Below are 15,911 nucleotides of genomic sequence, written 5' to 3' on the forward strand. Positions count from 1 at the left end.
CTTTTAACTATCATTATGCTATGATTAAAACATATATTTAAAATATATTTTATTTTTATTTACAGTTATTTAAATGGTGACGACATTTTATTATTTCGTACAGAACTCTCAAAACACACATAAAATTTGCTAGTTGCACAAGCAAGCTAGAAACTTTCTCTTCTAATACAATAGAAATTATACGTCATCGTGTTATCTTAGAGGCCGTGACAACAAGGCACAGTTTGCCGCCACCTGAGTCCTTTGGGCCATAAACAAACGTTGCGTGTTCCGTACAAGTCATAAGCGATAGCGGGAACTGGATTTTTAATGAGACGCGTGCGATAAGTACGCTCAGGAATAAATTTGCCACTTTCTAAAGGTTTTTATTTCACATAAAAGAAACTTCTCTTATTACACAATTGAATATAATGTTCATCTAATGTATTTTATTTAATATCGATTAAAGGTTGTGGTTAAGTTTTATTTAAATGATATTGGCCGCTTTTGTTTTTTGATTCTCATGTTGATTTTTACACAGATTATTCTAATCAGCGATAATGTGTCATAATGAAGTCAAAATTATATAATAAAAAATATAAATTATATTATAACTAAAAAAAAGTTAACTGTACCTATCTAGATCACATTATTTATTTTTAAGTTGTCCAACGATGTTAACCCCGACCCACTTAAACAGTTACACTATCCATTTAATACATGTTAAACCCGCTTATACCACGTAAAAAGTAACCAAAAACACAACACGTATCGTAAATCTATACCGCCATCTGCTGACCACTTTCACCCAACTCTAATTGGCATTACTCCAAAGCCGAAACAAAACAATAGCGTGCTCTATGATAGCATAGAAAGCGCGGTGTGAATTATATGGCCGTCACACGATGATACTTTAATATGTCTTATCTTTTGGATTTATATTTGTAAATGTATACGAGTCGTGTGACGTCACGGTTAGTGCTATCCGAATGGCTAGTTGAGATCGTAGAAATTAATTAGTTGTAAAACATAATATATGTTTATGTGGATAATACTAACCGTCAATATTTTTTTTACAATTGTTAGGTTAGGTATAAGGATTTAGATAATCTAAGTAGCCTATGTGAGCGTGCGGCATGGGTAACATACGAATTTCATATACTATTTTATACATAAAAGCCTAAAAAAACATTGAACTTGAGTAGTCGAATTTATCTTCCTACAGAATATTTAGAAGTGGCATTTAATTCTACATAATAACTCCTAGAATATAAATGTCCTCTCCTCCTCCTCCTCCTACTCCTAGAATAAAAACCTATGTCCAAAATTGATTAAATAAAAATGTATCAGCATAAATTACTGAATATGTAAAACAAACCAGTAACATTTTAAGAATTCACCCACAAAACTTCCAAAAATTCCACACTACACGTTGTCTATCAATCAATGTTCCGTTCTAATATGTAGATTTTTTCAGTAACACAGTTTCGAAAGTGTAACATTTGCTCACTATTCCCTTAGTACCTATTCATTTGCCCCTTACCAACTTTTCCATCACCGTAAAACTACTTTGTTTCTTTCTTAGATCAATTAACGTTAATGTGAAAGAGCACAGCTTTAATTAACCACTTTTATTAAGAAGTTAGAAGTTTTTATATGTTTAATTATTAAAAGGCATTTTGTAGTTAATTACGTGTTTGTAAAGATCGATAGATGTTTCCTATTCTTTCATGCGAAATATACCGTACAAATTTGAATGAAATTTGTCACAAAGATACATTATATTCTGGAATAACATAAAATACTTTTTATATGGATACCACAAGAGGAAATCTAAAGGCTGAAGCTAGTTTTATACGTTCGTTCAAAATAAATCTATGCGATCGGGCTTTGAATAAAGCAGTTACATTTGAGTTCATGAATTGTACAAAATGAGATTTTACCAGTATATTTTGCTGTTATTTTTAATTGTTGCTTACGTCCTCGACTGGCGTTAAGCGCTTTTTGCATTGTGCATAACATTTAGATTTAAAATTGCACCTTTAACATTTTACGCGAACAAGATTTCAGGTGGTGATTAAAATTGCACCGCTCTACGAGATTTTACTTTATAATGCAACATTTATTAGTATTTTGTTCTGGGGTTTTTGGGATTTGTTGTGAGATTAGTATTTATATGAAAAAGAGAGGAAATGAAAAGTACACTCGCATTGAATGTGGTTTTGAAGACAATTACTTTCTTATATTTATTCCTTTAAATGAATATTATAATGGGTATCATCATTTATTTTTCCTGTTATATTCGAATGTGTAAGACAGTTGTAAAGAATAATAAATGAAATGTTAGTTTTGCTATTTAACTAAAACAGTATATTGTCTTAAACCTCAAGTAATTTAGACATATACCTTTGTAACAGCAGCAAGAGAGTTAACAACAATATATGACACTATGCGTAATGCTAGCTAAGATAATTTCACTGGAGACGCAAGCTAACAGCATCATAAAAGTTTATTAGCTGTTGCATCTTTAAGCTTAATATATGTATAAAACGCAAAAGTGACTGACTGATCTACAAACGATCACAATTACTGGAACAATCGGGCTGAAATTTGACATGCAAATAACCACTATAATTTAGGTATATGCTAAAGGATGTTGATAAAATGTACCAATAACGGGATAAGCTAGGGGTGAAAGTGTGTTATTATAACTTAAAGACGTCTAAATATGCTTCAATACTGAATTGTAACACTTTTATATACCATGTCTACTTGCTAATAAACAAATGGGGTACGGTTGCTTTTCCACCAAATATTTTCAAGGATGCGTAGCAAGCGATGTGTTTGTAAATTAATAATATCGCTTTATTTAGCATTTGAAGCGATACTAAAAGCGACTAAAGCTGCGGGCACGAGCCAGTGACACTATAATACAGCCACGAAAAAAGGGGAGGAATCAATAATCGAAACACGGCTGAATAACGTGACATTCCAATTAGTGGGACTCCCAAAACTTAATTGGGAGTTTCATTTGTTTATTCATCAGCTCCAATCGGAATCTGGTCAACAGTTTATCTGGAGTGGGCGGTAATGGAATTTTTTGTTACACTAATTGTGGGCTAGATTGATTGCATTCTTAATGCGCTTGTTAATAACTGGGCTAGGAATATCGGTTTGCAAATTTTATTTGGGTGTATTTTAATAAATCAATATATTTCTGCATATTTTAGTTTTTGCTAGTGCTATTTTATACGTAGTTATAAATTCCATTCCGCCTCTGTAACATCCTAATCGTTAATATTAAATACGTCCAGCTGTTAGAGATAGATACTACTGGAATAAACACGGATAGATACAATTTTTAAAAGTAGCTACTAACCATTTTTCAGTCATTGCTATAAAATAAGTTTTGGTTACCACTATTAATCAGATATTGACCGACCGACTATTTGACCGCCTCCTTGGTACAATGGTTGAGGCGTGAGGGTAGAACCGAGGGGTCCTGGGTTCGATTACCGGTGGAGACGAAGAAAAAAAAATGTATCGGTCTGGCAGGACACAGAAGGCTGATCACCTACTCGTCCCTAAAGAAAATTGATCAGTGAAACAGATGTATAATGCATCTGCCCCTTACCCCTCTAGGAGACATGGGACTTCACTTTTTTTTTTAATCAGATATCTAAGTAAATAATTTATGATTCAAGTATTCTAATAACATAACCCTGTATAATTTAACACACACAAAATAAAGGTAAACGCAAACACTAATTATCCATTCCGAATAAAAAAATATTCGCATTTCATTTCCCTATTAAAACATTACGTCCCATCTAAATATTAAAAGGGTAAAACAAACAAACGAATGTTAAAATATGCAAATAACCAGATATCATATTTTAACGAGCAGAAACGAAGGAAGAATTGTAAACACGAGACTAATACCTGATTTAATATAAAATTAAGGGATCCCGTTACGGAAAAAATGTTTAATTTTTCTTAGAAAAATCTGTTTTTTATCACACTTATTATCGAAATGTATAACTACACGCGTGCTATAATATTATGTAGTTTATAATATAAAAACGCAAAAACTAACATATTATGTACTATACCAGGCTTTAATCTATTTATATAATATCAAGAAATCCATACTAATATTATAAATGCGAATGTAACTCTGTCTATCTGTCTGTTACTCAATCACGTGTAAACTACTGAACCAATTTGCATGAAATTTGGTATGCAGATATTTTGATACCCGAGAAAGGACATAGGCTACCTTTTATTGCGAAATATGTACCACGGGCGCAGCCGGGACGGACCTCTAGTTTCATATAAAAACATAACTACATTATATCCTTTCTGTTTAGTATGTATTTTAAATATTTCTTATTTACTTTTAGCGTGAAAACCTAAAAAAGATCGTCACATTCATATTCATTTAAATCTTATAATATTAACTAATAGTAACACGTAATAACTTTATAAAGGCCAAAGATTGAATTTATTAAAACCGTACGCAAATAAACAAAATGAAAAGAATACAACTGCGTCGATTCAAATGAAAGGGTACTCAGCAGTCAGCGTATGTTGTAATTGTTTTACAGCGATTTCCAGGGACACTTTTCAATTCTACACAAATATATTTTATATTTGTATTTTTCTTTTTGCTGTTTGTTGTATAACCGTATAGATTATTTATATCGTTTTTGTCATAATATTTATTAACTGGTATAAGTTTTTAATACGCATTTTTATAATATATTGGTGGGATTATTTTTATCTGTTCTCTTTAATAAAGTCCTTAATTAAATAGAGATTATACTAGAATAAAGTAGTAAGTAACTTAAATGAAGATTAAGAATCGAAAAAAAAGAGTATTAAAGTAGAGTAGGAAAAATGAAAAATTATGATAATAACGTGAAGATAATAAAACTTGGTCAGAAATCTTACATAGTCATATTATATTATGTCCAATTACTTATTTATATCTCAAAGCAATTCGAACTATCATCAATCCACGTGGGACCGTGCAAACCAAAGAATTCACTTAAAGAAAACATCTAAAACATTTCTTCCACGCCGCTCCAAATTTCACTGATATTTCTGGTCAAAGGGAATAACAGGGAATCCCCTGCGACGGTTATTGAGTTGCGTTTAAGCTTTGACTTATAAGGATTCTAGAAAGTTCTCGACGTTAAGCTACGTCAGTCAGACGCTCTCTTTAATGTGCGAGAAATAAACAAACAATTAATTGTGTTAAAGTAGAATATGGCTGTTCATTGAGCTTATTATTAAAATATATATTGATCAATTGAACATTATTTCTAAATTACCTTTAAGTACCATTTTAAAAAAATATAACCACACAATATATTATTAATGTATTTTACACAGCTAAATATTTTTTTTACACAGATACAACAAAAGCAAAATCTCTAACAGCATTCATTGTTGTTTTTACATTTCAGTCTTGTAGTTCTTGAGATCTTTCGTTTCTTTTTATACGTACAGAAGTATAGATCATCAATCTAACATGATTTAATAATAACGCCAATCTAAAAACACCTTTAGCACTAACGTAATAAAAGATAAAAATGAATCGCAATCGAGCACCGACAGTCAGCAAACAGGTGTGCCTCGGATATGTGTTGATGTTCTGATTTACATACATAAAGAACGTTATTATACGATCATGTATGTTTCGTATAAACACGCTTTATATTGGTAGTGATAAATCATGAGGTTCTGAGTTCATATGTATATTATGTAAAGCAGTCGTTTATAGTTTTAGTGGGTTGTTTACTATAACTTTTTTCACCGTGATTGACTTAATTTAATCGGTAAAGCTCAATTATTGCGCTAGAAAGATTTTCATCAGGATATTAAATCACATCGGGAAATAAATATAGTGCCCTCTTTTTCTTATTCAGTAGATCTAGGTTTTATTGCCTATAGTTGAATTTAGAAATATGGTTTCGGATGAATTGGTATTTTATAAATCAGATAGTACCTAAGGGTTAATTTTTAGGAAACATTTGGTCCTTATCTGTAAATACTTATGTTATCACTTACTTCAGTCCCTTGAACCTTCAGCTTCATGTGGTCTTCTCGGGTGGTCTTTCCGTCTTTTCTCTTCTTCCAGCAGTAGCCGTCACGTCTGTACCGCACCTTCTTGCGGCTGTAGAGCAGCATTGAGCCGCTTTTTGGCCTGTAACAAAGGACATTTGTTTAATAAAAAAGTGTTTAATGTAAAAGACTTAAGAATATAAAGAGATGCACTTTTTGTGTGCTGTAATTTAAACATTTTGTTAAAAAATAGGTTGAATTCTCAAACACGTGCTCACATGTTTTTAGGAAGTTTTTTGACTTTAATACATAACTTTAACAGTAATAGTATCTACGTATATTTTACATAATATTACAAAGTTATTTTGTGAGCAAAGATGAAAACCATTTGCTCATTTATGCAAAAAGTTAATTATTTTTCAACACGCAGCAGTCAGCTTATGAGTCATTTGTTCAACTGTTAATGTACATCTGGAATATCAGTAACTAAAGATAATAATAACTGCTTAGCTCCGTACGTTGTTTTGGACTTTTGTAACGATATTTTGTACAGAGAATTCAGAGATTTGATTTAACATAGTAATTATCTACAAAGATATCTTTGTATAATATATATTATATATATAATAAATATTATGATTTTTTACGCTCATCAATTACTCAAAAATTGAGCGCAAACTAATCATATCACTCTCAACATGAACATCCATACTAGTATTATAAACTAGCTTCCGCCCGCGACTGCGTCCGCGCGGATGTCGGTCTTCGCGTGGATGGTTATTTCTCCATTTTGAGTACCTCTGTCAATAACATCTTATAAATATCTATTGGACCCAATTCCCAAATACGGCTAGGCCTATAATAATACGCAACGTGTGTTCGCGGTTCTATGGAACAACGTCTATGGATAAAACTGAAAAATTAAGATTAATTTTTTTCTATGTATTTTTCCAGGATAAAAAGTATCCTATTTTACGCCCAGGATAATAAGGTATAATTATACCAAGTTTCATCGAAATCGAACCGCTAGTTTTCACGTGATGCCTTCACATACAGACAGACAGACAGACAGACAGACAGACAGACAGACAACAATTTTTTTAATCACATATTTGGGTTTGGTATCGATCCAGTAACACCCTCTGCTATTTATTTTTTCAATATTTTCAATGTACAGAATTGACCCTTCTACAGATTTATTATATGTATAGATGCGAAAGTAACTCTGTCTGTCTGTCTGTTACTCAATCAACCAATATGCATGAAATTTGGTATAGAGATATTTTGATACCCGAGAAAGGACATAGGCTACTTTTTACCCCGGGAAATAGTATAGGTTTTATCCCGTAAATCCCACGGGAACGGGAACTATGCGGGTTTTTCTTTGACTGCGCGGGTGAAGCTACGGGTGGAAAGCTAGTACACAATAAAACTAATCCTACAGTAATAATTTATCCCAAATAGTCTAATCGGATTTCAAACATCAGGTCATTCAGAAAACAAAGGTTTCAACCGACTGGATTATTCCAAAATGGATTTGGCAACGAATGTTCGAGAAAAATTCGCAGTCTAACTGATACGAACTGAAACAACGCCAAATCAAAACGGCGAGCGATGGGATCCATCCGTATGTGTCGGTTAGCTAATTTAGCTTTAAAGTTTTCTGGTTTCTAGCTGAATTGATTAGAATTTTACCAATAAATAACAATGGTTCAAAATGTGAAAACTATTTAATTTATTATAAGAATATTGACTCTATGGTATGTTTTTTGTGGATGTTAAACCTTCTCAATCAATGCTTTTAAAATCATGTTTTAACTCCAATTTCAGATAATTTGGTACTGCACTTCTTATTGAGATTTAGTATATAAAATAACTCTGTCGGTCAAGCAACTAATAATAACTTATTAAATACACAAGCAAAATAAATATACAATCAAATATAATTAACTAAATAAAACCTTCATTTAGTATCGTTAAATACATATACTTTTACAAAATACCAAATGTTTAAAACAACACCTTGCATGGTCATAGTATAGGAAAAGTTATATTCCAATAGGAAATTTGAATAAAAAATCCGTTTAGTAAAGAATGTAAAATGACAAAGCTTAGATTTCTATTTAGGTCGAGATCAGATGGGTCGAGCAGATTAGACAAACTTAGCACTTCCATCCTTATCACACCTTGAGAAATTCACTTTCCGTAAGAAACATTTATATGATTTTATCTTATATATTGTAGAAAACTAAAAGTTGTTCGTATAAAATTTAAACGCTTCTTATAATACGAAATCTATACTTAATATTATAAAGCTGAAGAGTTTGTTTGTTTGGTTTTTTTTTGAACGCGCTAATCTCAGGAACTACTGGTCCGATTTGAAAAATTCTTTCGGTTTTAAATAGCTCATTTATCGAGGAAGGCTATAGGCTATATGATATCATCACGCTGACCAACAGGAGCGGAGCACAGCGCAATTGAAAAATTCATTAAATAGGTCACATTGGTCTCTATAATATTCTGTTTGACTGGAGTTTTGAACAGATAGAATTTTTTAATAACAAAACAAAGGACATGATTCTATAAGTATGAGTGTCATACAAACAAATAAACAAAAAATAACTCTTTATTCTTTTAGAAAATACCAAGAAAATACATTTCACTGTTGAAACGTCAACTGTCACACAAACATTGACAGCTCAAACCGTTTCTATGCACCCGCATAACCACTTTCAACACTGTCACTTGAATATTGCGATATTCTTCTAAATATTTCAAACGTTTTTAATTTAAATGTACCTGAATATAGCAATCATAAAGGCATAGTCGACTAAATTAAACTACAGCAAAGTGGACATTTTTACGTGCCCGTTGGGTGAATTAGCAAAGATTCTTCTGTATATTATTAGCTATTAATTGTATAATTATTATCGTGTTAATTTATTCCTTAGATTAATTACTATCTAGTTTGTTAGTTTTAAGTTGTTTTATTATTAGTTTAGTTTCTGTGTAAAGTTTTTAGTGTAAGTCAATACCGCATTAGGTTAAGCCTGTAATGGTAATTTGATGTAATGATAAATAAATAAATAAATAAATAAAGAGAACAAATGATGTTAAAGAAGATACCTGTTTTTGATCTACCACTATTTATTTAAAACAGATTTGTTTCTTACGGCAATCTTCTTTTCAATCTTATCTTTTCAATCTTATAATCTTATATTTACGCTGTATAATATTTTAAACTAAATAACGGACGACAAACTTAATTTACACGACATAATTACATTTTACGCCTTAAGTTCTACTTAACTTTAACCTAATTTACTTTACGCACAATTCGATAATCATTCTACAACATTAAATCTTCCCGTCACCCTATAGAACACAGCCTCTAAACAACGTTAACTAATCCAGGTTTTACATAAACCGATTAATTTTCGCTTCCAGAAAAAACTGCGATCGCAAAGTATCGTATCATCCATTAATAGTGATCCCCTTAGCTAGAAATGGGTCGTGGTCATTAGAGGTCTACCTATAGGGTCGTGCTATCGTATGTTATGTAACAGATTCGGTTTTTATACGTAATAGATTGGCCTACATGATAAATACGCGTGCAGTTTTTTATGAAAGAAAACTAGGTTTAGCTGTTACATTGTAATTTTCAGCATGAGAAACTTCAATGAGTATTTATTATTATTGTTAGTTATGTAGATTACAAGTAACCTATTTTCGAGAAAATCTGCCGAATTTTGGGTGGTGATGGCATCAGAGCGTTTCCTTATTCATATTATCATAGCTCCCTCTATGTTAACAGCAATTTTAAAGGCACGTCAACATCTTGAACAACTGACAAACCACTAATAGAATAAAGATAGACGTCGACGGTCGAGAAATGCTAATTCAACAGTCCTATCCAAATACCATCTTGTAGAGATAGCTTACAAATGATAAGGCACCGATTTAATTTAATGAAAGGTAAATGTTTGATATCTTAGTTTTATAGCATTTCAATCAAAACAAATCTTACCTATTGGTTGAGATGGTTGTTTATATGTTATCTGTATAGAAGACGAATAGAATTAATTAGAATGATCTGGCCGGAGTGGTCAGGCGTCGCCTCGGTAAGGCGGAAGACGCGGGTTTGTGATCGTTTTTTTCTATTATTAAAAAAATACATGTTTAATATTTTTGTTAAAGCGTATTATATCAAAGAAGTATCAAAGTATGCTATTTGTGTCACAGAAAGGTATTTAAGCTTTACTACAACACGTAGTACTTCCACGGCATTACGTAATCGGAGCGACATGCGTCAATTGGAATTACCGTCCACAACAATTAGGTGCAAATCTTAAACAGGATTTACAAGCGATTGAACACGATGTAAATAGTCTATTATTATCTGTGCTATGAGTCTTAGTAGAATGCAAATACTGAAGGATGTATTATCATAGTTATTTAAAAGAATACGCAGTTTGAGAATTTTCGATAGAATTTGCGTGGTATTGTTGTTTAAAGAAGATTTAAGCCTTTAGTTTAGTTAGCAGGCCAAGATTTATTTTATCTCAAAATTAAATATTTACCGAGAACAACTCAACTATTATACATGGTAAATTTACGACGTATCTCAATAGATTTACTGTCCTAAATAGCATTTTTAAATTAAAAATTATTTCAACCTACATTCTAACAAAATTTGGCGCACTTTTCCCATCTCTGTACAATTTTCTTCAACGCTCAAACCTATTTAGAGACACTAACGCGAATTACTACGTTATGCCATACATGTGCCATTACGGCCAACTCCTAACAAAATAATTCGATTATCCTCGCTCGTGAGCCAATTACCAATCATATTTCTCATTAATTTCGCTTGCGTTTCACAGCTAATCGTGTGCATCACACTAAGCGAGGCACCGTTGCCAAAAGACCGGGTGAAATTGACCAGGCCAATATTACCTCTATTACTTCATAGTTTGAGTTCATTTTTATACGGCAATAAGTTATAGCTGATAAAATTACGCTTAACTATTCTTGTGGGCGTTCAATTGAGCAATAAGCAAGTAAGGAGGTATTTTCTTTGAGTGTCTGTAATTTTAGGCCCGGTTTAGTGCACACAATTTTGAGACTTATTAAAGGGGTTTAGGTTATATTTTCCCAACAGAACCATGTCTACAAACATTCTATTTCCTGAGTGCATCAACGAACATGAATAAAAATTAAAAGCAAGAATGCAATTACATCCAACAAACGTCCATTGACGCATCGTAAAAAAAACTAACATTGGCTTGATTTATTCGTTCAATAGGCGATTTATTAGTCGGCGAAAGCCATGTATCTGACGCGCGTTCAGTTTTAACGACGTAGAGGAAAATATTGCGTAGTGGATGCTATATGGCGCGTGTTGGATGACTGATCGCTGTATGGTATTACGGTTACTAAGCGAATAGACAATGGTTGTATTTATTGGTATGACATGAATGGTTTGGATGGAAGCATGCACAGATTGGTGTCTGTTAGATGCATTGGTTTTATTGGTTTGACATCATACTTTAAATAATTTTATGCGTACCTATGGAATATGTGAAGATATGTTAATGCAAACTGCAATGGTAATAAAAATTATAGTAATAAAATACTCGGCAACTTTGCTGTTTTCTTAAATAAAAGTTAAGGAACTTTTATTATAAGCCTTATAATTTTCCATCCTTGTTATTTATATTCAGTAAGTTAATACCGTCTCCGAACTCCTTAGAATTATTACATATTAGTAGTAAACTTATTTATACAAAACATGTAGTTATTATTTTTATACGCTCCATGAATTGCGTAGACCGTAAGTCGTAGCAAGTCGTAGACGTCGTAGCATTTGTGACTATTCGTAGGCAGCTACGTATTGCCTAAGTCGGCCACCAATAACATCATGTTAACAAATATTGTGGACATAAAATATTCTTAAGAAAAATATAAAATACCACAGATGATAAAATATAAGCTGCAGGTTTTATTAAGCGTATATAATAAAAATGTGTGTTAAATTTGTTGGTAAGCGCAAAACTCGAGAACGGCTGAGCCAATTTTGTGAATTATTCTTTTAATATTATATTCCTTGAAGTATGAGGATGGTTCTAATATGTAGAGAAAACGTAAATATGTATACATGGGCGAAGCCGGGACGGACCGCTAGTTAATAAAAAAAATGACCGAAAATTTTACAAAAACCATCATTTATGATTTAAGTTATGCCACTTTAATATTTACGAAAAATATTTCATCCCGCGTTTTGTAGTCGATATTTCTATATTTCCGCATCAGTTTTTCGATCCTTCACACATTTATGACCAAACCAAAATCTGTGTCCCTATCGTTAGCACCTGCATTCGAAAGCCGCTTTCAAAAATAAGCTTTTTTTTTTTTTTTTTTTTTTTTTTTTTATGTTATGGGATAGCAAACGAGCAGACGCGTCGCCTGGTGTTAAGCGATACGCGCCGCCCATAAGCATCCACTCCACTGGGAAGTGGATGTGTTGCTGTCCTCAGGAAAGGGGAAGGATATAAAAGAGGGAAATTGTTAGGGATAACTTGGAGAATCCTTAGCTAGCAGCCGGTTTTTTAGGTATTTATAAGTGCTCTTTTTGAAGGTCTCCATGTTATAAGAATTGGGGAATACTGTAGGTGGTAGGTCGTTCCATAGTTTTACAGTTCGCGGGAGAAAATTTCGCGTAAAACGAACTGTGGAACTCCGCCAGCAGTCGAGGTGGTGAGGGTGGAACTTATTTTTCTGTCGGGAAGTGCGATAATGAAATTGGGCGGGTGGGATTAGACCAAAAAGTTCCTCAGAACACTCCCCGTAATAGATTCTGTAGAAAATACAGAGTGATGCGATATCTCTTCTAAGCGAGAGCGGATCGAGCTTATTGGAGATTTTTGGGTCGTCAATGATTCGAGTTGCCCGACGTTCAATTCGGTCCAAAGGAAGAAGTTGGTATTGAGGGGCGCCAGCAAACAGATGAGAGCAATATTCCAGGTGTGGACGAACCTGTGCCTTGTACAAAAGGAGTAGATGAGCTGATTTGAAATACTTCCTCGATCTGCTTAGTACACCCAACTTTTTTGAAGCTAGTTTAGCTTTATCTTCTAAATGAACTCGAAATTGAACGTCACTCGATATTTGGACGCCTAGGATTCCAATACTCGGTGAGATATTAAGAGGAGTGTTCTGAAACCGAGGTGACACTAGGAATGGGGACTTCTTAGTGGAAAACACGCAGACTTGCGTTTTTTTTGGATTGAATTCCACCAAATTGAGTCTACCCCATTCAGAAACTTGATCTAACGAAGTTTCTATAGTATCTACAAGCCCATTTCGACATTCCTCCACATATGCCCTAGAGACTTGTGAGTGGCCGGAGTAAAAGGCATCCCCCGTACTGTCATCCGCATAACAGTGTATATTACATATTTGTAACATGTCGTTAATGTGCAGGAGGAACAGAGTGGGGGATAGCACACAGCCTTGAGGGACACCAGCATTAAGGGGTAAAGAGGCAGAGCGGAAACCGTCGATAACGACTTGTATACTTCTGCCTGAAAGGAAGCTGGTAACCCAATCACAAAGTCCTGAAGGAAGTCCGTAGGATGGCAGTTTGGAAATGAGCGCCTTATGCCAAACCCGATCAAAAGCTTTGGCGATGTCTAAACTTACAGCCAACGCCTCCCCCTTACTCTCGACAGCTTCCGCCCATTTATGGGTTAGATAGATTAAGAGATCACTGGCTGAACGACCGTGGCGAAAACCATATTGACGATCACTCAATAGCTGGTTTTTCTCTAAATAACCCAAGAGCTGGCTGTTGATAATGCCTTCCATTATTTTGGAGAGTAAGGAGGTTATAGCTATAGGTCTGTAGTTTGATGGATCCGATCTATCGCCCTTCTTAGGGATCGGGTGAACAAAAGCCATTTTCCATGACTGCGGCACCACGGCTTTTAGGTAGGAATGTCGAAACAGGCGCGTTATAACTGGTGTAAGCTCAGGGGCACACGTTTTGAGTACAACTGCAGGGATTGCATCCGGCCCACTCGACTTGGACGTGTCAAGGTTACTGAGTGCCTTTCGAACAGCTCGTTGCGTAAACCGGATATCCGGCATTGAGCTTTGTTTACACGGTAACGAAGGCGGTGTTGTTCCCCCATCATCCAGTGTGGAGTTACGTGCAAAGATTGCGCCTAGGAGATCAGCCTTATCTTTGGCGGAATGAGCCAGAGTGTCGTCGTCCCTGCGTAAAGGTGGAAATGATGACTTACTGAAGTTTCCTTGGATTGCCTTTGACAAAGACCAGAATGCTCGAGTTCCTGATGGGAGTTGTGCAAGTCTATGACCTATCTTTTCAATATAGGCAGCCTTCGCTGCGGAGATTTCTCTTTTATAGGCCCTAGAGGCGGAGTTATACTGCTTTTTTAAGGTTTTTACGTTAGGATCGTGAGTAGCCAATGCATTAGCCCAGGCTTGGAACTGTTCTTGCTTGCGGCGAGACGCCTTAATGCAAGAACGATCAAACCATGGCTTGGACTTGCCGCCGACGGGTACTACAGAGGATGGAATGAAAAGTTCCATACCCTGCAATAACACATCGGTGACAGCGTCTGCACAGGTACTAGGATCATCATCAGAAAAGCAGACTCCACCCCAAGGGTAGGATGCATAGAATAGCCGCATTCCCTCCCAATCTGCTGATTTGTAATGCCAAACTCGACGACAAGATGCCTGTTCCGGCCGTTTTGCACGTTCGAGAGGCACCACACTTCTGATCAGGCAATGGTCGGACGACCCCAATGGGGCGACAACCGTCACCTGATAATTATCGGGGTGTGTAGTTAGGAGCAGATCCAGCAGAGAGGGAAGATGGCCATCCACATCTGGTATTCGCGTTGGCGAGGAGACCAGCAGCGTCAGACCATAGGCTATGGCGAAATTGTACACAACTCTTCCTGCGTAGTCGGTTGTCCGTGAACCAAGCCAATCTGCGTGATGAGCATTGAAGTCACCTAATAGAATAAGTTCTGCAGAAGGAAACTGATGTAATACTTCGTCAGCCATCGATTGAACGTGCTCAAAGAGCTGATCAGTCCCACTGTATCCACTGTGAGGTCTATAAAGACATGCATATATACGTGGACGGTCCTTGGAATCGACATGCAGCCAAATGACAGAGAGACCAGTATCCCCAGAAACTGTTAGACGACGACAGCAGATGTCCGCCCTTACGTACACGCATACGCCGGCATGTGGAACAAACGAGTGTTCGAGATTAAAGCCAGGATAAGTAAGGTACGACGTGTCCAGTGGGGTAGAAATCTGGGTTTCTGTGAGAAACAGCAGAGCTGGATTGACCGTCTCGAGGTGATGATGTACGGCATTGAGGTTTGAGTGAAGCCCTCTTATGTTACAAAAATCCACGGAATGCGTGACATGCGAAGATGGTATAGTATGTCTGTTATTTTTATTGTTATAAGGGCTTGGTTGCGGATTTATGCCCGCCCCAGAATACGACGGGCTGCCCCATCTCAAAGGATGGGGGAGGGATTCTCCTGCATTGCTGGTACCCTCCTGGGGTATTCTACCTGATAAAACCGCTTTCATAATTACTAAAAGATCATAATAGGGATGGAAGGTGGACATTATAGGAGAGGGATGGGAGATGAATGGGTAATGGGTGGGAAATGGGAGGGAAAGGGATGGGAAAAAAGGATGGGAAAGGAAAAGGAAAGGTAGGGAGTGGGCCTCCGGACCCCTCACTCACCGAACGAAACGCGGCAATGCCACTATAACGCCGATATTCTGTGAGGGTGTGGTAACTTCCCCGG

At 35.4% G+C, this 15,911-nt stretch overlaps 1 protein-coding gene across 4 annotated transcripts in view; it reads right to left on the reverse strand.

Moving 5' to 3' along the window:
• The window catches only part of LOC123696509 (calmodulin-binding transcription activator 2), a 166,425-nt gene that overhangs the window by 36,795 nt on the left and 113,719 nt on the right, over nt 1–15,911 (reverse strand). For all 4 annotated transcript variants that reach the window (XR_006752088.1, XM_045642714.1, XM_045642713.1 and 1 more), the window contains exon 5: nt 6,055–6,190. Coding sequence is in view for 3 of the 4 variants with exons in the window: in XM_045642714.1 (XP_045498670.1) it covers nt 6,055–6,174 (120 nt within the window). In the remaining variant the exon portion in view is untranslated. The remainder of the gene's footprint in view (nt 1–6,054; nt 6,191–15,911) is intronic.

Source organism: Colias croceus, chromosome 12 (genome assembly GCF_905220415.1).
Source record: "Colias croceus chromosome 12, ilColCroc2.1".
Classification (NCBI taxonomy): Eukaryota; Metazoa; Arthropoda; class Insecta; order Lepidoptera; family Pieridae; genus Colias; species Colias croceus.